This window comes from Dendropsophus ebraccatus, chromosome 1 (assembly GCF_027789765.1).
Source record: "Dendropsophus ebraccatus isolate aDenEbr1 chromosome 1, aDenEbr1.pat, whole genome shotgun sequence".
In the NCBI taxonomy this organism is placed as follows: domain Eukaryota; kingdom Metazoa; phylum Chordata; class Amphibia; order Anura; family Hylidae; genus Dendropsophus; species Dendropsophus ebraccatus.
This window is the reverse complement of record NC_091454.1, coordinates 198551209-198578374: the sequence shown is the minus strand read 5'-3', so window position 1 is coordinate 198578374 and position 27166 is coordinate 198551209. Positions and strand designations below refer to the sequence as shown.

The window sequence follows — 27166 nt, the reverse complement described above, 5'->3', positions numbered from 1 at the left end:
TGTTTTTTGTTGTATGTGTCTATACACAAGAAATGCAAATGTAACAAATTATGCCATGAGGCACACTAAGAATTATAAATTTAATATATTACATGGATTTATCTAAGAGATTGATAATTTAGTGGTTACAGTATATGGTGGTTTTTCATTGGATAACTAATATGGAGGCAAGAAAAAGTCCTTCTTCCTTTTCAAGGAACATGCAGAAGACTTGAGCCTAAGAGCACCAATGAATCTCTAAAGCTCTGGTCTTCTGGCAGTAAAAATGGAGACCAGGTTTCTAGGTTTGTGTGGAATTAATCTTTACATTTGACTACCTATCTGGATAGCAGGTCCACCATGGTTTGGAAGCTTCTTTGAAGAAAGATAATCATGGAGGAGAATGACATCAGTGGTCCCCTGGAGTACTGTGCTTAAGCATTCCCTCCTTGCAGGTGTCACGGACACTCTTTAAGAAGGTCATAGCTTGTGATCCACCTGTACCCCTCTCCTGCTGGTCTGGTCTTTGATTTCCCATCTGGTTCTTCATTCGGGCCCTGGCACCGGCTGCAGTGACATATTTAGAGACAATGCGGATATGGAGGGAGCGGTTATCTGAGAGTGCAGAGATGCACTGGTTGAAAATTGACAGCAGAGCTGGATCCTGAGACCTGACTACGTAGTCAGACAGGCTGGGGGCCTCTCGGACCCAGTTAATAAACTGATTGTGAGCTGGAGGCATGTAATTGCGCATCTTCAGGAGGAAATCAGCTGTAGAAGAACACAAGACCAAAGGACATTATTAATCAGTACAATGCTTTCTCTGAAACAAACAATAAAAAGCAAAAATAAAATTGAGATTATATTCTAATACACAAAATATATGGAAGCAAACAATGCAGTTCCTGGAGGCCTATCCTGGAGTCTATCATGGTATGTCTGACTTACTACTTTCAGGTTGGTGCTGAATTCCAAACAGTCCATCAAGGGCATGGTACACCGAGCTCTGGGCTGCACTACCCCCTGAGAAATGGAGGGGTTCTTCTGATACACCTTCATAAAGCAGACCTTCTGGCATGTTTGGGTTATCCTTCCAACTACAAGTTAAAGTAAAAAATTACACCTTTCAGTGCCATCCCCTGGAATTTACAATCCCCTTTCTCAATCATATATCATTGCACTGGCTTTTCAATGTGCTACCTGAGCAGAAATGAAAGAGCCAATAGCAACACTGCAAGGAAAGGGTAAAATGATGCACTTAACTACTGCTGCTGATATGAAAATGAAAGCCTTGATTTACCTTTTAGGCACAGTATGGACTTTATGTACGATGGAGACAAGTTCACAGATTGCAGGTTCTGAGTTCAGGCTTTTTTCCCCTCTCCTGCACACAGTAATAGCTAAGCCACACCCCCACTTCCTATTTTCTGTCCTGGTCTGTTACTAGAGACATACTGAGCCTGACAACCGGCAGTGAGCAGCAAACTGCAAAAAAGTGAGGCTTCTAATGGCCAAGATTGTTTTTCTGTGGTAAGGAGTCATTTTTTGGTAAAGGAAGTGTTTTGCAAACTTTGACTCTCTCATGGAGGCAAGCTGTTTGAAATGACAGTAATATTTGACAATGACAGGTATTTTCAAGCAGTAGAAATTAATTCGGGGAGACCAAAATAAAAATATAAAATTTTCAGTATACTTTCCTTAATGATTCGTCTCTAGCCACCCACTACCAGTGTCCTTCATCGCCCAGTGTGGTCTCTGCATAGTCACTTGTTGTTCACAGTAACAATATGTCAGGTGACCTAGCAGTCAATAGCTGGGAGATAGACTACTCTAAAGCCTCTACTGGAGCCACTATAGATAGCAGATCACCATGTTTGGATGGACACAATCGGGATGGACATAGGCAGAATAGGAATGGAATCAATAAATATATTGGAAAGAATTTTTATTTTATTTTAGGCCTTCCAGGAAAACCAATTTAAACAAGACATAAAACAAGTTACTGGTTTGCGCTGTGTTTAGAAGGGGAAAGTAATTTGGCCTGGCAGTGTCCATCTCTGCACTAATAATGTGATTTTTGTAAGAATAAATATAGCAATTCATAGTAGATTCCTTATACATGTTATATGCTACTAAGTGACCTGTGTAAGTGTCTGCCACAATCTGTAAACACATTGTCTTACTATCTGCTAATCCGAGGGGTATGTAGGGTCTGCCTTCGAGGAAAAACATCTAAAGTAATAAACAACTATTCTGGGAAATAGAGGAATCTTGTCGGCAGCTACTGTGGAAGTCGCAGGGTTGGCTCTGATGGGGCCCTGTGTTCATCTCCGGCCTTCTACATACCATTCTTTTGAGGTTACATTTTTTTAGGTCCCCTGTGAAAATTTAGGAAGTTTCCAAAAATAAACTAATTTTCCGGGGAGCTTGAGAATTGTAGGTTGCTAAAATTATCCTGACAAACAAAATCTTAAGATTAAAGCCAAGGGCATGAAGGCTAGAAGAAGTAATAGAGAGCGGATAGGCTGGGATTATAAAGGGATACAGACATTTTACAATGAGGTTCAGAGCCATCGTGAACAGGTAATAAGCAGGTCATGAAGCTCAGTTACTGTTTGTACTGTACATCTCTGCAAAATCTCTTCACACCATCCCTACCTTCAGTTCGGTGGTTTATAAAGAGATTATCCCAATACGTTTTCCCATACCTACAGGATAGGGGTAACTAGCTAATTTTGGGGGGGGGGGGGGAAGGTTGAGTGTGCATGGTGGTGGGGATAAGTCGGGATGAAAATAGAGCAGCAATCACAATGTATGACAAAGAAGCAGATGCCACCCCCTGGTATTATGCCAACAAATACATGGTCGAAACGTAAACATGAAAGTCTGCAAATGTGCTAGATTTTTAAACAGCCTAAGCCACTGTGATAAATCCAGGCCATCCTAACACTGAAGGTACCCATACATTTTAGCCAAACATTGACAAAACCAGATGACATAGCATGACCAACCTACTGTCTAAAGTGTATGCTGGCCACCGAATCCTGGCATCACCATGTTGGGTTTTACTTGAATGACCCTTTTGTTCATGTTTATGGGGAGATCAGGAGAGACAGAAGTTGACTGAAGAACATCAACAGCTATTGAAGGTGTCTAAAATAGACAGTTGTTACTACCCACCCTTAATGTGTCTGCTTACCTACAATGGCAGAAAATCTCAAGACCTTGCTGGACAATAAGAATAGACAGACCAGTCTTCTAATTTTCCTTCGACCCACAGCAGGCTAGTTCATTTTCCTGTTTGATTTTAATGTTAGTGGCTTCTTGGTCACCATACTTCTTTTTGGCTTTGAACACATCTGTGCTATGATTCTGGATGGATCCAAATGTCATTTTAGGGAAGCTAATGACTTATAACAGGGAAGTTCCATCTTTGTTGAGGTTGCTAATGACTTATAATGGGGATGTTCCATCTTTGTTGAGGTTTTGCATTCCCAAACCTGACACAAACCTGAAGATTGTATATGATATTGAGCAGATGTGAACCAGTAAGCTTGAGATGAGTAATGTGGCTTCTGCTCTGGGAAACTGTAGTTATATAATGCACTCTCTGTATTTTTCCAGGGTAACATTACATTTTCTCTCCATTCTAATGTAAAATAAAAGCAGTTCATTCAACCTCCTTGATAAAACCAAAGAACGTATAGGATTTTCTGAAGCACTAAATAGTTTCCTCGGCCAGTCCCGTGTTCTTGACACGATGACCCTAAGATTAAAACTGAATGCTTTTACTGAAAAAAAAAAGTACCATAAAAAATGTTGCTTAATAAACCAATATGGAAATTGAGAATACAGATAGATCTGTAAAGGAATGTCCACCCTGAGGAATAAATCTCAGTTTCTTAAAATTATAATAATTTGGTAGAGACAGAATACGACTGGTTTAATGGAGGAGTGGAAGACCGAGTACTGTATGAAAAGCTGAAGTCAAGACCTCTACTATGTAATATAGAGCCACCTCTTAAAGCATTTATCATCATCTAATTGGATAAAGGGCTGAACAAAACCAGACTTTGGCCTCCAGTTGTAGTCCATAAAGCTAATTCCTGGGAACCAAAGTGTATATAATAAAGCGTAACCACAACCTCTGTAATGTCTAATTACCACGGAATGACAGTCCTAACCTTTCAGAATACATAACCCTTAAAAACTCAACCACATGTTTATCTATTTGTGGTCGAATTAGAATGGAAAAATTATCCTGCACAATAGGGATTATACAAGACCATGTAGAGGGTGCCAGGGTGTAACTGTGTTAGCCACATACTCAGTATAGGGATGGCTCCAACTGAAGTGTAGTTACACCCCTCGAAGAAGAAACCAAGATGATCGTCTTGGGAACTAAGGAGTCAAAGCAGGAGCTGAGATGGGACAAGTGTGGAAATAGGTTTTTTAGGTCACCCACTTTTTTGCAGACCCATTGACCATAGGTTGCTTGATGGCCTGGCCACCGTCAGTGTCTTCTGAGATGTTCCTTGTTTACAATGTAAAGTATTGCCACAATTCTTTTGGTTCATTACATGTGGTCAGAAAGAATTGGATCACATGAAAGATTTTACCATCAGCACCCAATAAATCAAAGAAAACTGAATCCGGAATGCAGATTCTTAAAATTTGAGGCCGCTTGAAACATCCAGTAAAATGTAATTGCTTTAGGAACAGGACTGAATGAAACAAAGACATCATTCACAAACTGCAGTGAATACAATCCCTGGGAACTCAAAGGCTTAATATAAAACATAACCACAGCCCTGTAACTTCTAATTACCATTCAGTACATGACTGCCCTGGGATCCACTATCCTCAGCCGTGTATGGACAATCCCTCTGATCTGTGGAATTGGCCAATTCCTGTTCATTTGCGTTGAAAGAATGCGCAGTAAGAATGAGGAAACCACTTCAATGGATGCTGGGATGTCTTTGAGATTTCTAAACATGTCAAGTGATCACATGAGAGTTTCTTTTTCTGTATGTCATACTTCTATATGTGCTCTTCCAAGAGTGTAATGTGCCCAGGAACTAGCAGACTCCATGGGCTGATCTTTATGGTGGGAAATGGCTGACTAGTAGAGATGAGCGAAGCCTGAGCACCCTACAAGACTGATCAGTAGAGATGAGCGAAGCCCGAGCACCCTACAAGACTGATCAGTAGAGATGAGCGAAGCACGAGCACCCTACAAGACTGATCAGTAGAGATGAGCGAACCTTGAGCACACTCGAGTCCATCCAAACCTGAACACTCGGCATTTACGGTGGCTGAAGAAGTTAGATGCAGCTCTAAGGAGTCATGGAAAACATGGATACAGCCTATGGCTATGTTCACACACAGTAAGAGACCGGCCGTATCATGGAATGGCCGGTCTCTGAAAAGATCAACCCGGCCGGTACTGCAGTACTGGCCGGATGATCTTTGGAGCCACAGAGTCCTGATGCGGGCGCATTCATGCATGCCCACATCAGAACTCCCCACAGCACACTATGGAGCATGTGGCAGGAGCCGCTCGCTCAATAGTGTGCACTGACAGGGTTTTCAGGGACATGTAAGTTTTCTACAGCGCCGCGAGAGATCCCAGCCGGAGCATACACTATGTGATGGGATTCCATAGAAGACTAGGCAATGTATCTTTTCGTAAAAAATACGGCCATTGTTGCCGATTGCAACAGCGGCCATACTTTTACGAAAAGATACGTTGTGTGAACATAGCCTATGGCTGTATTCATGTTTTCCAGGCACCGGTAATCTAGTGCCGCACACTCAGTTCGGACAGACTTGAGGATGTCCGAGTCTCGCTCATCTCTACCGCCAGTCCTGTATTTTGTCTGCTAATCATGACTTCTCCTTCTATAAAAATAGGATGGGGGGGGGGGTGACATATGTTCTGGCTCCACTATTATTCTCTCCTGGATGTAGATATATACTAAGACGGCAAATAATTCCAGGTCATCCTTCTGCACTTTATACAAAGAAGCCCAGTATAAGATAACGATATATGATACTGGTTTTCTACACTGGAACTATTGAATAAATTGAATCCTTCTATACTTGGTACTTGCTGGGGATGACGGAAACATGGTCTTTCATATCTTTTGGCCATGCCCTTTGATTAGACAATATTGGTTCATGATACAGTCAATGGTTACAACTATTATGCTTCAACCCATCTCACTGGATTCCCTTTATTTCCTTCTTCAAAGGATATCCCAGAAAGAAAAAAATAATTTCTTGTTTTAATAAAGTTATATAATTTCGTAATATTACTTTAATTTACTATTTTATCTTCTTCTATATATGTTATATACTTTTAGACAAGGAGTTCTATGCTGCCTCAACATATGCTGCCTCAACATTTGTGTCAGTGACTGCAGGGCTGCCCAAGCCCTGGTAACTGCCCGCTTGCTCTGCAGTGCACACAACACCCTGGTAACTGCCCCATCGCTCTGCAGCCAAATATTAATAGTGACAGAGAACATTCCCAGTGTATTTTATATCCCAGTGCATTTTAGTTGGGCATTAGAATACTCAATACAGTGGATTAGGCTCGGTCAATAGCACCATGTCCACAGCAGCCTCTAGAGGAAAGAACAGTGTCACCACAAGACAAATAGAGAATTACACACACTACTAACTGAAATCAAGTGTTAGTGTAATGTATAGATCCATAAGGTCCTCCGATGCCAGGGGAGCCCTTTGTAGGCAATCTCTCCTCTGGTCCTCTAGTCTATTCCTTCACCAGCATTGTTGTAAATGGGTTCTCTATACCACAACCCCTTAAACTAAACTCTATATTGTAATATAGGTGGGTTTTACAGTCAACTATGATCAATATAGCAGTCCTGACTAAGGGCCCTTTTACACAGAAAGATTATCTGCCAAAGATTTGAAGCCAAAACCAGAAACAGACTATAAACAGAGATCAGGTCATAAAGGAAAGCCTGAGATTTCTCCTCGTTTCAAATCCAGTCCTGGCTTTGGCTTCAAATCTTTGGCAGATAAGCTGTCAGATAATCTTTCTGTGTAAAAGGGCCCTTAATGGTATGCCAAAAAACTAACCAAATGAGTAATAAATCCTGATGTGTACTGTACACTGCATTCACATCTCATTTTAGGCTTTAGTAAGTGATAGTGATGGATGAGTAACTGTATTCCCAATATTAAAATAAGACATATGTGATGCTGAACTAGATTGTCTGGTTGTACCATGGATTATTTGTCTATGAGTAACAGTAGTGGAGAACATCCCACATTTTACCAGGAAATAGAGAATTTCTTTTTATAGAATGAGGCTGAAGACGCGATAGAGATGATTACAGGGCGGTGAATGGTCAAAATTCTCAGATTCTAAAAGACTATGAATGGAATGCTGGAGTATTTTCACATATGAAATCTATTGTTTAAAAAAAACTTAACAAAAATCAGTAAAATTTTCACATTTCTTAGATTTACAAAGCTTAGGCACTATGGGTGATTGCCCATGGATTGACAGCCTCCATTGGTTCCATATACTTCTAGATACTTCTATAAACTAGACGTGAGAGGTTTTCATAGATTTGAGCAGATGGCATCGGATGAATTTGGAGATCAGCATGAAGGAGCTACCACTGTATTATATCAGAAGGATGGAAGTGTCCCCAAAAGCCTCAATCAACCTTGGCACTGTATATCCGAATATTTCCATGGACAAAAGTGCGGTGTTGATTTTTGTGAGTAGGACCACACAAGATGGGTGTTGCCCTAACCTAACAGGGTCCATTGGTGTAGAACTTGGGCCTTACATAGGTAATCTGGAGGGAGTTCTTTGTGACTGGACCCTATAGTTGGGCTCCTTAGTTCTATAATTTTCAGCGTAATTTAGGACCACCGCCAAGTTTTATGATCACATTTTGTTTGAGAATTTGTTCAAAGCCAACTAGTCCAATGTAGGTGCCATGTTAATGACTTGACATTACTTTATGTATAACATATATTAGACTTACCCAGAGAGAAATGTCCGTATTGTGTTATAATACACATCAGAGTCCACGTAATCTAAAGGAAAGCAGATCAGAGAATGGGCATGGATAGGTATTACTGGTATACACAGAGGATAATCATAGAGACCGAGGATATAAGTAAGAAGAGGAGAAATATATGTACACCTACTCACTGACCATACATGAGCTGCAGAGCTGCACTCATCTTGGTTATGGATTGCTCCAAGTCTTGTAGTGTTGTTAGAAGGGCCCGTCTGTCGTCTTCTTGCACGACTCTTACCGTCCTAATGATAGCCTGCACATAGGGGGGAAATACAGATCACTGCAATATATATATATATATATATATATATATATATATATATATAGGTGCTCAGATGCTCATATAGTATATAGGTGCTCAGATGTCTCTCTCTCTCCCTGGGAAAAAGAGCTAAGGCCAAGTGTCTGAGGGAGCCCTGCTCTAAAATCTAAATCAGGTTGTATGGACTTTGCTATTAAGTGTTTCGTTGGTGCCAGGTACTAGGCCTGCACTGAGTAATGCTGCGTTTACACGAAGCGATAATTCGTCCAATCGATCGTTTACCGATTTTGAAGCAACGATTTGTTTTTTATAACTATCAGCGTTTAGACGAATAAATCGTTAGAAAAATCGTAAGAAAATTCGTAAGAAAAATCGTTACTGCGATCGTTTTTAAGATCGCTTAAGCCCATCTTTTACATCGGGTGAATCTGTGAAAGACTGTTTACACAAAGCGATCTGTGAATTTTTAGCGAACGACGAATGATGGTTTGAGAACATGTTGAAAGATCAAAATGAACGATTTTTTGCTCGTCGCTTGATCGTTTGCTGTGTTTACACGGAACAATTATCGCTCAAATGCGATCGTTATTGCGAAAATTCAAACGATAATCGTTCCGTGTAAACGCAGCATTAGCTAGGAGCATTAATGTTTAGTTAGAGCCGGACAGGCATAGGTTTTTATTTTGTTTTGCTACAACCTGAGAAATAAAACTGGCTGCGGTCAGTTAAACCAAACCTTGGTGTGGACTGACTACTGCATGTGTGCCTGCCAGAGTTCCTGTCTACCCCAGGAGACCCTTTCCTGCTACCTAATCCCTTACTCTCTCTCTCTCTCTGTGTCTCTCTCTCTCTCTCTCTCTCTCTCTCTCTCTCTCTCTCTCTCTCTCTCTCTCTATATATATATATATATATAATGTGTCAAAGCATAATTACTTTCCTTATTCTGCATTCATCTATAATTACTGTACTGTAGGGCTATGTTCACACAACGTTTTTTCCTCTCTGTTTAAAATGACGTCTGTCATTTAGCCAACTGGCCTCCCCTTGGAATGATGGCTGCTGGTACATTATTCTAGTTTGGGATTACTAATTGGCCTTTGGATGAGTCTTTAATTGAAAAGCCATTCAATTTAATAGTAAAAACGGTGAAAGGATGTAGAAAAAAGAAAAACTGTGTGAACAACTAAAAAATAAGAGCCGCTGTTTGCAATAGACGTCTGAAAATAATTGTCATGATCATTATTTTGACGTCCGCTCAGTCAACGTCCTTCATTTTATACATTGTGTGCATTGGACGCCGTCATCCCATTGACTTCAGTGCATTGCATTGAAGTCAATTACATTGCGGCAATAACGGACGTCTTTTTTAAATAGAAAAGGTGGATGCCTTTTCTCTTTTTTTGACGTTGTGTGAACATAGCCTAGAGATGTGACTATTTGGATACAGACATTCTTTTCCAGGCTGTCTTAAGCCCCTATTACACAGGGGGAGCAAGCGAGCACCAACCTGTCAGGTCAGCGCTGGCTTGCTCCTCACTCCCTGCTCGCTGCCGGTGCTATTACATGTGCCGACAATGAGCAGCTAAGTGCAGGGGGGGTCGCCAGGAGCAGTAGGGGCCCATAGGAGATAGTGGCGGTCTGCTGCTTCGCTCCTATTACACAGAGCGACGGCAGCAGATCGTTGCTATCTTAGTCATTTGTCTAAAGACAACAACAATCAGCCTACATCGTTTGTGTCGGCTGATTGTTGCCCTCTACTACACAAAGCATTAATCGGCCAAATACAGACTAATATGGCTTTGTGTAATAGGGCCTTAAGATGATCCTGGGGTCCTAGGGGCATCAGGACACCAATACATGTCCTGCCACTGACCTTTATTTGCAGTGGTACCACGAATAAGAAACCTGGGCTGGACCCTTATCGTCTTTACCAACAAATCATAATGCCTTAATATTGAAATTACTTCCATGCACCACCATCATTACATCACACATCTTAAGTTTTATACAACGGCAACCACTCCTCGGTGCGAATTTTCTTGGTCAGTGAGTACACATGGGCATATTAATATATGGGTCATAGGGGACTCTCTCGGGCCCATTATGTGTTCTTATGTATGTTAAAAGCAGTAGGATTGTCCGCATAATAGGCATATCATGTAGGGGAAAGGTGAGATATCAGTACAAATATTACCTACCCAACAATATCTTAGGTTTATCAGTGTACTGACAGAATAAGGCAGAGAACCACTAAAGGTCCTGTAAGCATTAGTAACCCAGTGACACATAGTGCAGACGTGTGTTATACAAACTGTGGTTTTCTCATGTCGCTCTGTTTAGCGCTGTGTCCATTGTAAGAGATGACAGACGCAGATTATCTCCCCGTACACTCAGGAAAACATACACAGCACTGATAATTCCTATCCAGGCAGCCTACACACTTCAGGAACGTCATCTCAAGATTTTCCCAAGATCTGTTTAGGGGACATATTGCAGAATCCAGTGACTGAGTCTCCTCACTGACATCTGTACTTACATTAACTGCAGGAATGGCCGCCACCTCCACAAGCAGCGTGACTAATACAAATCCCTGCAGGCTGTCACCTCCCGGGATAGACACAATGGTGGACAGGTTCCTATAGACAGGAGAGAGCAGGTCAGCAGAGTGACAACAGTATCCCCTTCTGCCGGCTTCTTTCCCCAAGAGCCCAGACACCTCCAACCCACCTAGTATTGTACATACAATGTACAAAACAGATGGAAAAATTTGTGTGCATCCATTTTAATCCGTGTTTCCACTGACTTCCATTATATAAAAAAAAAACGGAACAAAACACATAAATTTTTAACGTGGTTGACCACATTTATGCGTGCGTTAGAAAAACGCATGCGTTTTGATTCATTTTTTATAATAGAAGGAAGTCAATGGAAAAACGGACAAATGCACACAAATGCATCCACCTGTTTTTTTTTTTTTGTAAAAACAGATGAAAAAAAAAAGATTTCAAAAACGTAGTGTGAACCAAGCCTTAACCTGAAAAGATGAGACATTTGGGCAATATCATAGAATGGGATCAGAGCGGTTAGTGCTATATCATGTCCTTTTCAGGTGGATGAAAGCATAGTCTAGTCTAGAGGACCCATATGCAGCATATTTTGTCTGGCTAAAATCCAGCAGAACAACAGAACCCGATAGGCTGTAATGAAGTCAATGGGGTCTGTCAGGCTCCATTGGTGTTCATGAAGGAGCAGAATGGCTGGCTCTGATCGCCGCTGATGAATGGAATCTACACTAAAGACCGCGAACAAAGCCACCGACCCAGATGTCAGCCTAGCCTAGTAGGTGGCCAGGTATTCCTGCCACACACGTCAGCAGATTCAGCCAACACCTAATGTAGGCTGTGGCCTCTATTGGTAAAATACACAGTGCCTGATCATGTAGAAGATGAGGCTGTTACAATGGGCAAAATAAGTATTTGATACACTGCTGAATTTTTCCTCCTACAAAGAATGTAGAGATATATAATTTTTTACTATAGATACACTTCACCTGTGAGAGACAGAATTTGTAAAAAAAATAAAATAAAACACATTGTATGTTTTTTAATAATTAGTTATTGCATGAAATAAGTATTTGATCACCTAGCAACCAGCAGGAATTCTGGCTCTAACAGACCTGTTAGTTTTTCTTTGAGAAGCTCCTCCTACTCTGCACTCATTACCAGTAATAATTGCACCTGTTTGATCTTGTTACCTGTATAAATAAACACCTGTCCCAACACTCAATCACACCCCAACCTCCCCACCATGGCCAAGACTGAACAGCTGAAGAGAGAAAATTGTAGACCTTCACAAGGCTGGGATGGGCTACAGGCAACAAGGTGAGAAGGCAACAACTGTTGGAGCAATTATTAGAAATGAAAGAAACACACAATGACTGTCAATCTTCCTCACTCTGGGGCTCCATGCAAGAGCTCACCTCTGAGGTAAGGATGAAAATGATTATGAAAAAGGTCAGGAATCAGGCCAGAACTACACGGGAGGATCTGGTCAATGACCTGAAGAGAATTGGGACCACGGTCTTGAAGATTACTGTTAGTAACACACTACGCCGACCTCTCCATTCTTTAGTGGGAAAAGTTGCAAAATCGTTAGTGTCTGAAATACTTATTTTCTTTACTGTATGTGAATAAGCGCCATATAGATAATATGTTATCCACTACATATTATCAGGTAGAAGAACGCCATGTGCCTTTTGCATCTTAAACTACTCAACCCATACAATGGCAGCGTCCTGCAGAGCATCACTCCTCCCACAACGCCCTATTTATAAGCATTCCTTCCACATATCTTATAACTATTAGTTTTTATTGGCAATTCTGTCTTACTAAGAAAACACATTACCCGAGTCAGAAACCCAGCGCCCCCTCATTAACATCAAAGAGAATCCAGAAAGTAATGGAGTTTCACTTACTGTATTGTCAGAGGCCTGGGCAAGAATCCCCGGGAGCAGAGAAAGGAAGGAAACAAACAATTAGTATGGAGAGAAGGCTGCCAAAGGCTATCCCGGCCCAATGAGCGCTTTCCATCTGCCCACAATGTATTGTCCGGGACTTAACAATAGGATATATGCGCTCTATTTGTAGAACAAAGGAGAACATTTCTGTATAACTATTTTTATTGTATTTAACCCCTATCATAAATGTCGGACCATTGTAGACCATTGTACCCCAGTCCGACACGGAGTATAACTATGTGGGTTTTTGGATACATGGTGCTGTTATCCATAGCTCCACAGATTGCTGGAATGAGCGGGGAGAGAGGCGAGCAGCTGAGACCTTCTCTCCACGATCTCTGTGCGCTACCGAGGCCGTCCCGTGGACTAACATGTAAGTCTCTCTTGGTCATGTGGTATAGAGCTGGATATGAATGCGCTCAGTGTGCTCTTCTCCAAGTTTATTCTAGCGATCGCCCAAGCCCCATCCGATGAAAACTAAATGAAAGGCTACAATATGTCAAAAATTATTTTAAAGTGACAGTATCAATTTAAAGGGGTTATCCAGGAGTATAAAAACATGGCCGCTTTCTTTCAGAAACAGTACCACTCTGGTCCTCAGTTTGGGTGTGGTACGGAACGGAAAGAGGGTGGTGTCATTTTTCCAAGAAAGTAGTTTTTTTTTCTAATCCTGGATGACCCCTTTAAATATTGCTCCTGATGCTGTTGTTTCAGCGCCCTGTCATTGCGTGATGGGGCCCTATGAATTCTAGCTACATCCCTGTGCTGGAACCTGATCCATACAGACCCTGTAATAGGAGCGTCACTTACCCTGTGGGATCCTTACGTTTCCAGTTAGCCAGAACAAAATCTGCGTGGACCATGATCAGTGGCAGCCCTAGGATCTGGGACACTTGGTGATACGGCACAGCCAGGTTACGAGGCAGCACCTGTAAGATATAAAGGGGGGTTCAGTAAATTGCAAACTGTAAGGGGCCATTCACACATCCACAATATACTGTCTGCGCACAGCCTGTATACTGTGGACTGGAACCTTACAGCGTCATCATTCAAATTAACTGGTGCCAGAAAGTGCCAGAAATTTGCAATTTACTTCGACTAAAAAATCTTGAGTCTTCCGGTACTTATCAGCTGCTGTATGTCCTGCAGGAAGTGATGTATTCTTTCCAGTCTGACACAGTGCTCCACCTCTGTCCATGTCAGGAACTATCCAGAGCAGTAGTAAATCCCTATAGTAAAAAACTCTCCTGCTCTCCAGACTGGAAAGAATACACCACTTCCTGCAGGGCATACAGCAGATGATAAGTACTGGAAGACTGGAAATTTTTTAATAGAAGTAAATTACAAATCTCTGGCACCAATTGCTTTGAAAGAAAAAAAAAATTGGTGAACAACTTTGGTGCACAGACCGTATATTGCAGATGCGTGAATGGCCTCTAAGACATGTTCACATTTTGCTATACAGATGAAGAAAGCAACACTAGAAATACATGCATTTTTATTTCCTCGATGTGACCAAACAATATTTCAATTCCTGACAAAGACAGAGATGACACATTGCATGGTAACGTTGAAGAAATAAATGCACTTTAAGCGGTTATCCAGGATTAGTAAAACATGGCCGCTTTCTTCCAGAAACAGCACCTTCCTTGTCTCCAGTTTGGGTTCAGGTTTTGCAACTCGGCTCCATTGAAGTGAATGGAGCTTAATTGCAACCCGCACCTGAACTAAAGACAAGAGTGGTGCTTTTTCTAGAAGAAAGCGGCCATGTTTTTCTAATCCTGGATAACCCCTTTAATCTCCATTAATCCCCATCTCCAGTGGCTGCATGAATACAGGATAGGAGTTGCAGTTTTGCAATAGGAGGAAACCTGGTTTCCTATCACAGCCATAAATGTAACAATAACCACCAGCAATCTGCCTACGGTTAGAACTTGTCTACACCTGTAATATAGATAGGCTGCACAATGAAGTCATTGAATATCATACAGGGTTAAAGTTCACTAGGTATTCCTGCTGCGTGGGGATATATAGAGACTGCCTATGTCTCCAGGCCTCTCCCTGCAGCAGGTAGGTGAAGGTGCTCCCTCTCATCATAGAGGTGAAGTGGCGGTGAGCAATCCCCTTAGGAATGTCTATATCAATGGTAAACGACACTTCTATTACTGATAAGACTGACGCCTCCTGTATACCTGCAGGTGTGAAGGGTTCTCCTTTGTATCTCTACGGCCTCTCCCATACACTCCTTTATGCTGCCCATTACTCCCCCAAAACCATGAACATTTGGCTTTGACAAGTTTGCACCTTGTTCCAATAGATCAGGGATGGTGGAACCTTCAGCGCTCCAGCTGTTGCAAAACTACAATTCCCATCATGTCTGCACAGCTAAGGTATTGGCTTCGGCTGTCCAGGCATGATGGGAATTGTAGTTTTGCAACAACTGGAATGTTCCCTATCCTTGCAATAGAGTGTAGCTAGGGGGTCTGGCATGGCATGTGCCCCAGGAGCTGACTGAGTGCAACTGCATCTTGCCCAGAATAATGACATAAGGGCAAGGCAGTAAGCTAAATCTTCACCCTGGGTAAAGCAAAGCCTGACTATGTCTCTAGTTAAAGGGGTACTCCAGAGAAAAAAAAAGTCTTTCAAATCAACTGGTGTCAGAAAGTTATATAGATTTAAAAATTACTTCTTTTTAAAAATCTCAAGTCTTCCCATACTTATCAGCTGCTGTATGTCCTGCAGGAAGTGGTGTATTCTTTCCAGTCTGACACAGTGCTCTCTGCTGACATCTCTGTCCATGTCAGGAACTGTCCAGAGCAGGAGAGGTTTTCTATGGGGATTTGCTGCTGCTGCTTTGGACAGTTCCTGAAATGGACAGAGGTGGCAGCAGAGAGCACTGGGTCAGACTGGAAAGAATACACTGGAAAATAGAAGTCATTTACAAATCTGTATAACTTTCTGACATCAGTTGATTTAAAAGACAAAAATAAAACCCGCCAGAGTGCCCCTTTAAGCAGCTGCCAGATATGCCTTCTGCTGCTCTACTTCATGGAAAAAAGGATCCGACTAGCTAAAATGTACCTACCTGGTCCTTCTTGTACCCAGTTTTATACGTTTCTTTTTTGTGAATCCCAACAAAACTGTCCAGGGGCCATGACCAATATCTAATGTATGGCAGTGACTAATCCCACTGATTTGTCACCGTTCAATATGCCTGTACTGGGAATACATTGTGGCTGAGACGCTAAACGCATGTCATTTGTAGACCCTCATTTTGTACTAAGTGTGATTCATATTATTCAATGACTGTCTACCATGAACCTGTCTCATCCTAATAAAAAAAAGAGTTGCCGCAGCAGCTGAGCTATGAATTTTAAGGATATTGTGTACTCAGAGTTCCTGCCTGCAGCTTCATCATTTTATATGGTGATAGAAATCCTTGGTGACGTCTAAAACTCTTATAATTTACAGCAGGTTTTATAGGATCCCATTGCTAGTAATAAAACTAAATTCTGTATTCATTTCTACAATAGGATCGCCATCTAGTGGCCGAAACGGGCAGAAACTGCTCTAAAAAACAGCCTGTTTTTTTTTTAAAGGTGTTGCACAGCGAAAATCTTTTTCTTTCACATCAACTGGTTTCAGGAAGTTATATAGATTGTAATTTACTTCTATATCAAATCTCATGTCTTCCTATACTTATCAGCTGCTGTATGCCCTGCGGGAAATGTTGTTTTCTTTTCTGTCTGAAACATTGTTCTCTGTCCAGCGCAGGAGAGGTTTTCAAATTACAAATACTTATGTATTTGGGGTAAATTTGATACACTCATACACCCTAGACTAAGTTTGGCCCAATCCACAAAAAAAAGAAAAAAGCATTTTAGTTAAGAGATGAGATCCTCTCCGTCGTGTTACCAATCTCACCTTAACTCCCCCAGTCTCTCCGTTCTGCCACACATATCCCATTGTTATATGGCTGAGGACCACACGGGCCAAGCGGAGTTGTCTGTGCCCCTTGAGGTGCTGTATGCCCAGTTCTGGCATCTAAAGGTTAAAAAGAAAAAGACAAAATCCCAGTTGGTACTATAAAATGCCGTAGTAACTACATGATAGAACATGGTGCGTAATATTCATTAAACAGATATGTAAATTACTACTACTTACTGAGCATTTCTATTACAATGATGGAAGCAGTGGTAGTAGGGAGAATTTGTAATGTCCTTCTGCTCTCTGCTGGTAAAAGTTAGTACTGCACCTTTACATTTGGGATATTATCCATACGACTGCAGAAACCTTATACAATAATGTTATAGTGCTACACAGTCTCCTAAATTTCGCAGTCTTATTGAGACCCTATCTTTAGACGCTACATCAGGTTCTAGAATTAAGGACAATAATAGGGATAAAAGGTTATGTGGCCAAGTGACTGCAAGAAGGAGGTTGCAGAATTGATCTGTAAACAATCAAAAAACCCAATGATCACTGGGATGAATGGCTGCCCTTGTAATGCACAATACATATGGTTAGACAAGGAGAATTTTGGAGCTATGTTTCTTATGATGGGCAGTTCCTCTGTTTTTCTTAGTAGTAATATATTACTATACACCAAACCTGTAGTAAAGGGAAAGGGAATAGTGGGTTTACTTACAACCATTCACTTTTCCATCTAACATAAAGAAAGAAGGTCCAAAAGCATCCAGGATATGACAATGTGCAAATCTTCATTAAATATGCAAGTACTAATAAAGTTTTAAAGATTTGCACTATCCTGGAATCCAGGGAACAGAATCAACAGGCCACCTCACTGATGAGATGAGATGTTCTACAACAGCCAGGAGTGCTGTGGGAGGGGAGTAGGCAGGGTGGGAGGACTGTAATGAAGAAATGAGGACAGCAATGCATTCTGGAAATTTCATTTTACTTCACAAAATAGCCTAAAATGTAGTGGGGACATATCTTGTCACACTAACCTTTCCAACCTCATCCCGAAGCTTTTTTGTTTCAATCAGTTCAGCTAAATGTTCTGCTATGTCCATCCAGGGCTTGTAGTATTCAGGAAGTTTCACCTATATTAGAAAAGAATAAATAATTACAAAATAATCTCTCTATATATTCTCTCTCTCTCTCTGTAGAGGTAACTGTAGAGAACTGTAGAGGTAAAATAGCGGTGCTGACTTGGTTGCGTGCTGAGAATAGTGGAGAGAAGTTTGTCCTGAGAGTCCCAACCCAAAGTAGTACTGTGCTCTGCTGGAACTTTAGAAGTAGAAGAATACTTGAAAATACTTGATAGAAGAATACTTGTGCCCGTGTTTCAACCCTTGTTACTATAACTTTTGCCCTGCAGTGTCAGGTGACCTGTGCTAACAAGGTGACACAAGCCCCAGTCCTTGTTACCTGAGTTGAGAGAAGTGTCCGAGGGTGTCCCGGTGTCACCTGTGTTGCGAGATAGAGTACGTAGGCTTGTAGCAAATTTGCTCTATCCGGATCAATTCCTCTAGCTGGTAGGATACTGTCCTGCACCTTTAGGGTACAAACACACACACCGTATACACAGCGTATTTACTGCTGCGATACGCAGCAAATACGCAGCAGATACGCAGCAGATTAGATCTAAATAACTAAACACAGCATCAAATCTGCACCATCAAATCTGCTGCAGATCTGCTGCGTATTTGCTGCGTATACGGTGTGTGGGTTTGTACCCTTAGGCTGGGTTCACACTACGTATATTTCAGTCAGTATTGTGGTCCTCATATTGCAACCAAAACCAGGAGTGGATTGAATACACAGAAAGGCTCTGTTCACACAATGATGAAATTGAGTGGATGGCCGCCATATAATGGCAAATATTTGCTGGTATTTTAAAACAACGGCTGATGTATTGAAATAATGGCCGTTATTTACTGTTATATGGGGGCCATCCACTCAATTTCAACATTGTGTGAACAGATCCTTTCTGTGTTTTTAATCCACTCCTGGTTTTGGTTGCAATATGAGGACCACAATACTGACTGAAATATACGTAGTGTGAACCCAGCCTTAGAGATGTTCACTATGTGGGTTGGGGTGATCCCTGACTTGTCCTCTCTATAGCGGTTTAGCACTGCATGGTAAGAGTAAGTGTTGCTTTAAAGAAAAGAGTCTCTGTGTTTTCCATGAGCGTCTGTACACTACCACTGGTCTGTCCCGGAGGGGGAACCTGGAAGAGCCAGGCTCCTGACTAAACTCTGCAGGAGACTCTGGTCTGTGTGTCTTGCCTCTACGAAAATCAGACATGAACTCCCTAAGTGTGAGTCTACACTTCCTCTCCCCATGTGACAACTTCCTACAGGGTGTGTAACAGCTCCTGTGAGTGGTGGAGAAGAGAGTGCAAAGAGAGAAGAGGACAGAGATCGGTGAAAGGAAAGAATAGCTCCCATTGGTGCGCAGATCACAAACAAACAATAACCCCTTTTTCACTACAGCTGTGCAATATACAAATACAGATATACATACTAGTGACACCTGGTGGCAAAACTGAGACATGACTTCATTACCACTTGAGTACAGGCTTTTGCGAGGGGTGTTCAAAGTAGCAACACCTGTGGTAGGACACAACACTTCCCTCCTGAACCTTATTTAGTCCTATAACATATGTAAAGGTTTTGATCATGTCCCCCTTTCTCTTCTTTCTTCAATACTATACAGATTTAGATCCTTAAGTCTTTCCTGATATGTTTTATGACCTGACACCCTCCACCATTAGCCTTTGTAGCCTTTGGGCCTGTTGTATTTAATCAATATCCTTATGTAGGCGAGGTCTCCAGAACTGGACACAGTATTTCTGATGTGATGCCACTATATCACTATACAGCGGAGTTACAATCTCCCTCTTCTTACTGGTTATACCTCTAGCTATAAAGCCCAGCATACCATTATATATATATATACAGCCCAGCATACCATTATATATATACACAGCCCAGCATACCATTATATATACAGCCTGGCATACGATTTGCTTTCCTTACAACCTGGTTGCACTGGTGACTCATCTTAAGGCTGTCAGAAATCTCTGCCCCTAAATCCTTCTCTTCTGAGGTCTTTGCCAACACAGAAATGCTGATATGATTCCTCCTCCTCCCCAAGTGCATTATTGTACATTTGGAAACATTAAACAGCAGTTTCCAATGTTTGGACCATTTATCTAATAAAGCTAAATAATTTTCCATATTACTGACACCTCCAGGAATATCAACCCTGGTGCACACTTTGTGTCATCAGCAAACCGACAAAACTTATCTACCAAACCTTCTCCTATACTTCACCAACCACAAATCTACTAAATTATCCAGGAATTAGGTCCAATACTCACTCTATCTGTCTTCATTTAGTGTATAGAGAAGCACGGTCAACTAAGCTAGATGACATCTAGTGAAAATGTGTAACAACCCTAGTGTTAGAGTATGTCCACAAAATATACAGCAGCTTTTGCTACCCATAGACGTCAATGGGTCTGCAACAAATCTGTAATTGCTGATTCGCTGTGATCCCATAGAAGTCAACGGATAGCTGTGGATTCTGCACTGGATTTTGTAAGTGTGAATATACCCATACAGTGCATAAAGCCAAACACACAACAGCCAAAGAGTGGTAATGTGTGTGCAGTAGGATCTATCTATCTATAGTCGGATACAATAAATGAATTATTAATAGGAGTATAATAATCTCACCAGGGGATCTCGGAGTATGAATCCATATTCCTCAGAGACATAACAGTCTTCCAGCTTTACCTTCTCCATTTTCACTTCTTGTCTACTGGACACCTTTACACCTTTAATGCTCCCGTGGATTTGTGATCTTTGCCCCCCCACCCGTCTATTTAACAGAGATATGTGCATTGATGACTCTGTAGGGCAGAGTCTAAAAAAGGAATCACCCACCTGAACTGAAAAAGACTCGGACACTGACGGACATCTCTAGTTGAGTCAATATTAATTCAGGCAAATGACAAGGACAACAAAGGTTTACGAAACATGAAAGACAAGAGAAACTTCTCAATGAGCTTATTATGGTTTCTTCTATATATGTTATCTCCTTCTGTTTGGCATAGTACCTTTTACCTCCCATATATAATGAGGGGGGTTGGTCAGCTCATCTCTTCTTTCAGGTCCTTTCAAGTCCTCACCAGCTTTGCTCTACCCTACATTTCTGCTATGACCATACACATAGGACTTTTATGGACCTCAATTGGCCGTGGAATCACACATACCAAGGATGCCACACTAAACCGGCCGATCACTGTAGATTAAAGGAAACTCTAGCGAATTTTTTTTGTATTTCAAATCAACTTGTGGTAACCCACTGTGGGTGTTGCTATTCTTCACACCCCTCGTAAAAGTCTGTACTTGTTTGTGGTCTTGTTGCAGCTACAGTATTACCAAAGATGACCACTAAATGTCGCTGTATTGTATAGCTAAGGTCTAGAAGCTGCACAGCTCTTAAAGGTTTATTGTTTAAGTCCCAGATTCTGTTAACCAGTAGGATTACTCCTTTCTTCTGTCCTATGACCTTTCTTTTCCCCTTCTCTATTGCACTCAAACCACAGCGCATCTTACACGCTGGTTAGGAAGTTAGTCCCTTGGGTGAAGGAGGAGTCTTAGCCAAGCTTTGGTGAAGAAAGGACACAGCTCAGATAGCTCTCCACCGTGGTTCTACCTGGGCCCTGGCCTCTGCCAGGTCCCCTCTACAAGTTAGTTCTTAGTCAGTACCCCGCATGGGTAGGACGCAGGACAGAGCTCCCTTACAAACTTCTTTCTTGAAGCACCACACAAGCTGTGTGATGCACTGCTAAACCCTTCAAGAGAGGACTAGCCTACAGATCACCTCAACCCACGCCGAGGACTAGAAGTAACTACAGTGCAGGACAAAAGAGCCAAAGAGCTAGGAACTGATCCGGGTAGAGCAAAGTTACTAAAGGTCTATGAACTCCATCTCGCAGCACGGGTGTACTTAGGAAATCCTAACCATTCCACTCATCCCAGGTAACAGGGTCTGGTGCCTTTGTCACCCAGTACGGTTCTGCCAAAGTTAGTGGGCATCAGGTGGTGTGAAGACTATAGGAAATGTGAAAACACAGGCACAGGTTGTTGTTGTTTCTTCTTCTTCTACCAATATTCCTCTATGCACTCCATCCTCCCGGCAGAGCACATTACTACTTGGGTTGAGACTCTCGTGGCACTCTCATCTCTACTACCTCAGTACAACCTTATCAACTCTACTACATCCTACTCAGCACTTATCACATAGATCTGGTGGTTCTGTGTTTGTGTATTTTTTGGAACTGTATCAAGTGTATTTCAAGATTTGTTGTATTACCTGCTGCACATTTACAAGAAGGAAACCAAGTCAACGCTATCATCTGTGATTACTCGCTACCACCTGCACAGCATATACACCGCAACCTTGGGACATTTCCCCTTTCTGTGGGTGGCAACCACTCTTCGGGAGGGTTACTACACCGCTTTGGCCATCTGTGACTACACTATCCCAAGGGACCCTGCAGCAACCCGACAGGACACCGACCACAGGAGAGAAGGGTACAACCGGCCTTACTCTCTAAAAGTAGGCGTGCCATCACACCTGTGTGCCCACCAGGCACTGGCGTCACGTGACAAAACCCTTAAGGTCACACTTCCACCTAGCAAGTGACCTGCAGTCCCACCGCTGCAGCATCATCCGGGGGCTCACCACAAACTGGTGCCAGAAAGTGGAAGAGATTTGTAATTTACTTCTATTTAAAAAAATCTTCAGTCTTCCCATACTTATCAGCTGCCGTATGTCCTGCAGGAAGTGGTGTATTCTTTCAAGTCTGGAGAGCAGAAGGGGTTTTCTATGTGGATTTGTTATTGCTGTGGACAGTTCCTGTCATGGACAGAGGTGGCAGCAGAGAGTGCTGTGTCAGGCTGAAAAGAATATACCTTCCTTTTTCCACTGGTGCACCCCTTTAAGAGAAAAAAAAATTAAAGTCACTAATGATTGTCTGAATTCGGCAAATTCAGACAGTAAAAGTGCCCAAACACCTTATACTAAACCCGTATAAAATGTATGACAGCCTCCCAATGCTTCACCAACTCCCACTAGATGGCATGCTTGGAGTAGTACTTACCCCACAGCTGGTGAGCTACAGGCTGGGCACAGTTGCCCCACAGGGTAATTTTAACTTTCTAAATTATATTAGGGCCATTCAGCTATCCGTAGGGTTCTTTTACACAGAGAGAGATTTATCTGACCGATTTTTGAAGCCAAAGCCAGGAATGGATTTGAAAAGAGGAGAAATCTCAGTCTTTCCTTTATGACCTGTTCTCTGTTTATAGTGTGTTCCTGGCTTTGGCTTCAAAAATTGGTCAGATAAATCTCTCTGTGTGTAAAGGCACCCTAAGTGATATGCCCAAGGTGTGGTGTACATTGCCATAGTGGTGATTTTCCATCTACAGTGAATTTAGGATGATACAACTTGACATCAGAACTGATCCTCAGAGCCAGAATGTGGCAATCTACATGTTTTATAGCCGTTGGGAAATTGTCTCTTGCAGATAAGCTGCCAGATGTACAGGGGCTGTCAGTGTCCTTGCAAAGAGACAAGATACAAAGCATAGTAATACAGTCATACTTCTGCTGCCGTAGGGGAATTGCTTGGATGACTGTAGCTTACGTGTTTGCCCAAAGTGCAAGGAACAAGACATCGGGGTTATCAGCTCAATTCCCTGACACCTAGGTTTTAAAATGGTTTGTCTCTGAATATTAGGGAGGTTTGTAAAGTTTAAGGCCCGTTCACACTCAGTGGCGGAATCTAAAGCGAAGCCCGCGCTGCGGATGCCACTTGAAATTCACCCTGTCATATTAATTTCATGTGATGCCTTGCGCGCCTCTGCCCAAACAACTGACATGTCAATTCTTAGGACGCAGAGCGGAGGCACGCGAGGCATTGCAAGGAATTAATGTGACAGGCTGCATTTCAAGCGGTTTCGGAATTTCAATCGGCATCCGTGGCGTGGGCTCTGCTTAACCCTTTAAGGACGGGGCCAATTTTCGTTTTTGCGTTTTCAGTTTTTCCTCCTTGTGCTTAAAAGGCCATAGCACTTGCATTTTTCCACCTAGAAACCCACATGAGCCCTTATTTTTTGCGTCACTAATTGTACTTTGCAATGACAGGCTGAATTTTTGCATAAAGTACACTGCGAAACCAGAAAAAAAATCAAAGTGTGGTGAAATTGAAAAAAAAAAACGCCTTTTTTTTTTATTTGGGGGGAATGTGTTTTTACGCCATTCGCCCTGGAGTAAAACTGACTTGTTATATATGTTCCTCAAGTCGTTACGATTAAAACGATATATAACATGTATAACTTTTATTGTATCTGATGGCCTGTAAAAAATTCAAACCATTGTTAACAAATATATGTTCCTTAAAATCGCTCCATTCCCAGGCTTATAGCGCTTTTATCCTTTGGTCTATGGGGCTGTGCGAGGTGTCATTTTTTGTGCCATGATGTTTACTTTCTATCGGTACCTTGATTGCGCATATACGACTTTTTGATAGTTTTTTATTACATTTTTTCTTGATTTGATGCGACCAAAAATGTGCAACTTAGCACTTTGGGATTTTTTTGCGCTGACGCAGTTTACCGTGCGAGATCAGGAATGTGATTAATTAATAGTTTGGGCGATTACGGACGCGGCGATAGCAAACATGTTTATTTATTTACTTTTATTTAAAACCTGGGAAAAGGGGGGTGATTCAGACTTTTATTAGGGGAGGGGGCTTTTTACTTATAACAATACTTTTTTTTTTACACATATACTAAAAGCCCCCCTGGGGTGCTTCTAGTATATGCACTCTGATCTCTTATTGAGATCTTTGCTGTTTAGTTATACAGCAAAGATCAATGAGATAGGCACTCGTTTGTTTTCGGCTGCTGCAGCCGAAAACAAACGAGTGCCGAGCCAGTGACGGCGCCATCTTGGAGCGGCTGTGGCTGCAGGAGAGGATGATGGCAGGGGGATGCCCAGTGTCCCTCCAGTGCCCGGTGTCCCTCAGTGTCCCCTTGCCATCATCCTCTCCAGCAGCCACAGCCCGCACAGCTCTGGGAGTCGGGGCATGACATCACTTTTGGGGGGCAATACAATATTTTAATAAAAATTTTCGCCGGACTTCTCCTTTAACCTCTTAAGGACGCATGACGTACCCGTCATGCGCCGGTAAGAGGTGTTCAGAGCGTGGCTACGCAGGGACCCCGCTATGAACCACCGCGGTTCCGGGTGCCCCTTGTAGCCCGGGACCGCGGGTATTAGTGGGCACGGTCCGATCGCCGTGCCCGCTAATACAGTAATCAGATGCAGCTGTCAAACATGACAGCTGCATCCGATTACCGGACGCAGCTTATCCCTGGTGTCTATTGAGCAAACGCAAACGAGTGCCGATCTCATTGATCTTTGCTGTATAAGTATACAGCAAAGATCTCAATGAGAGATCAAAGTGTATATACTAGAAGTCCCCCAGGGGGGCTTCTAGTATATGTGTAAAAAAAAAAAAAAAGTATTGTTATAAGTAAAAAGCCCCCTCCCCTAATAAAAGTCTGAATCACACCCCTTTTCCCAGGTTTTAAATAAAAGTGCGTAATCGCCCAAACTATTAATTAATCACATTCCTGATCTCGCACGGTAAACAGCGTAAACACAAAAAAATTACAAAGTGCAAAATTGCGCATTTTTGGTCGCATCAAATCCAGAAAAAATTTTATAGAAAGCGATCAAAAAGTCGTATATGCGCAATCAAGGTACCGATAGAAAGAACACATCATGGCGCAAAAACTGACTCCTCGCACAGCCCCATAGACCAAAGGATAAAAGCGCTATAAGCCGGGGAATGGAGCGATTGTAAGGAACATATATTTGTTAACAATGGTTTGAATTTTTTACAGGCCATCAGATACAATATAAGTTATACATGTTATATATCGTTGTAATCCTAACAACTTGAGGAACATATATAACAAGTCAATTTTACCCCAGGGCGAATGGCGTAAAAACACAATCCCCCCAAATAAAAGAAATGCGTTTTTTTAGTTCAATTTCACCACACTTTGAATTTTTTTCTGGTTTTGCAGTGGACTTTATGCAAAAATTCAGCCTGTCATTGCAAAGTACAATTAGTGACTCAAAATATAAGGGCTCATGTGGGTTTCTAGGTGGAAAAACGCAAGTGCTATGACCTTTTAAACACAAGGAGGAAAAACCGAAAACGCAAAAACTAAAATTGGCCCCATCCTTAAAGGGTTAAAGTGTCACTGTCGTTAAAATTTGTATTGCAGAAATCAATAGTACAGGCAATTTTAAGAAACTTTGTAATTGGGTTTATTAGCCGAAAAATGAATTTTTATCATGAAAAAGCAGTTTGAAGCTCTCCCCCTGTCTTTATAGTTTTTCTATGGAAAGAGAAAGTAAAGGCAACAAAACAGGACAACAAAGAGTTAATTTACATTCACATCAAGGGCTCTCTCCTCTGACAGTCACCACTGACCTCTCTGACCTCTGACTAGCACTGTGAATAGCTCTCCCACTGTGCAATCCTTTGTTCTGGGCTCTCAGCTCCCCCTAATCTCGCTCCTTCCCCCTCCCCCCTCCATAGACCAGACAAATCCGACTGATGAAAAAAGTCGAGATTTCCTGATTCTGAGCAGTGGATGACAGAAAGGAGAGAAGGGGGGGACCTGGGAAAAGGCTTTTTACATGTTTTTGACTTTATGTGTAAAGCAGTACAGACTGGCGGAGGTGATGCAATGTGTTAGGTAAGAAAGTTTTCTTGGCATACCCCGGATGCTCTGATAACTGGAGATATGTTTGTATAGTAGGGCTGGGTTCACACTACGGAACCCGAGCGGAGAATTTCCAAAGGATTCCGGAGCTTGTACCCGCTCACGGCCGCGCACCTTTCCGCCTGTGCCATAGACAGCATTCTATGCACGGGCGGATTCCGACGAAAGAATTGACATGAAGCGCGCGGTCGTGAACGGGTACGAGCTACAGAATCCGCCAAAAATTCTGCGCTGGGGTTCCGTAGTGTGAACCTACCCTAAGGCTTACAGCCGGCCGTGTTCATCCATTCATAGCTGTATACACCATTGCAGAACATTTCAGCAGGACAATGCACCACGCTCAAGGGTGTATAGTCATGGATTGGTGCCAGGAACATAACGGACAGCTTCCTTGCTTCCATAGCCTTCACTGTCCCTGGAGACGTAGAGCATCTCTGGGACAAGGGGGATCAAGCTATTCAACGCTGGTCAGTACCACCAAAAC

The 27166-nt window shown here is 42.2% G+C and overlaps 1 protein-coding gene across 2 annotated transcripts; it reads right to left on the bottom strand.

Moving 5' to 3' along the window:
- Positions 1-66: 66 nt before the first annotated feature.
- LOC138766670 (indoleamine 2,3-dioxygenase 2-like) lies at positions 67-27166 on the bottom strand. Of its 2 annotated transcripts, XM_069944304.1 has the most exons (11): positions 26939-27166; positions 22633-22812; positions 17800-17895; positions 16754-16873; positions 13640-13758; positions 12788-12802; positions 10850-10949; positions 8187-8304; positions 8013-8064; positions 928-1076; positions 67-750 (listed from the first exon to the last, which is right to left on the bottom strand). In XM_069944304.1, exons 3-11 carry the CDS (start codon positions 17863-17865, stop codon positions 389-391), a joined length of 1101 nt encoding a protein of 366 aa, XP_069800405.1. In that variant the 5' UTR covers positions 17866-17895; positions 22633-22812; positions 26939-27166; the 3' UTR covers positions 67-388. The 2 variants fall into 2 exon arrangements, with proteins under 2 accessions (XP_069800405.1, XP_069800395.1); XM_069944294.1 differs by lacking the exons at positions 22633-22812; positions 26939-27166 and adding an exon at positions 20542-20694.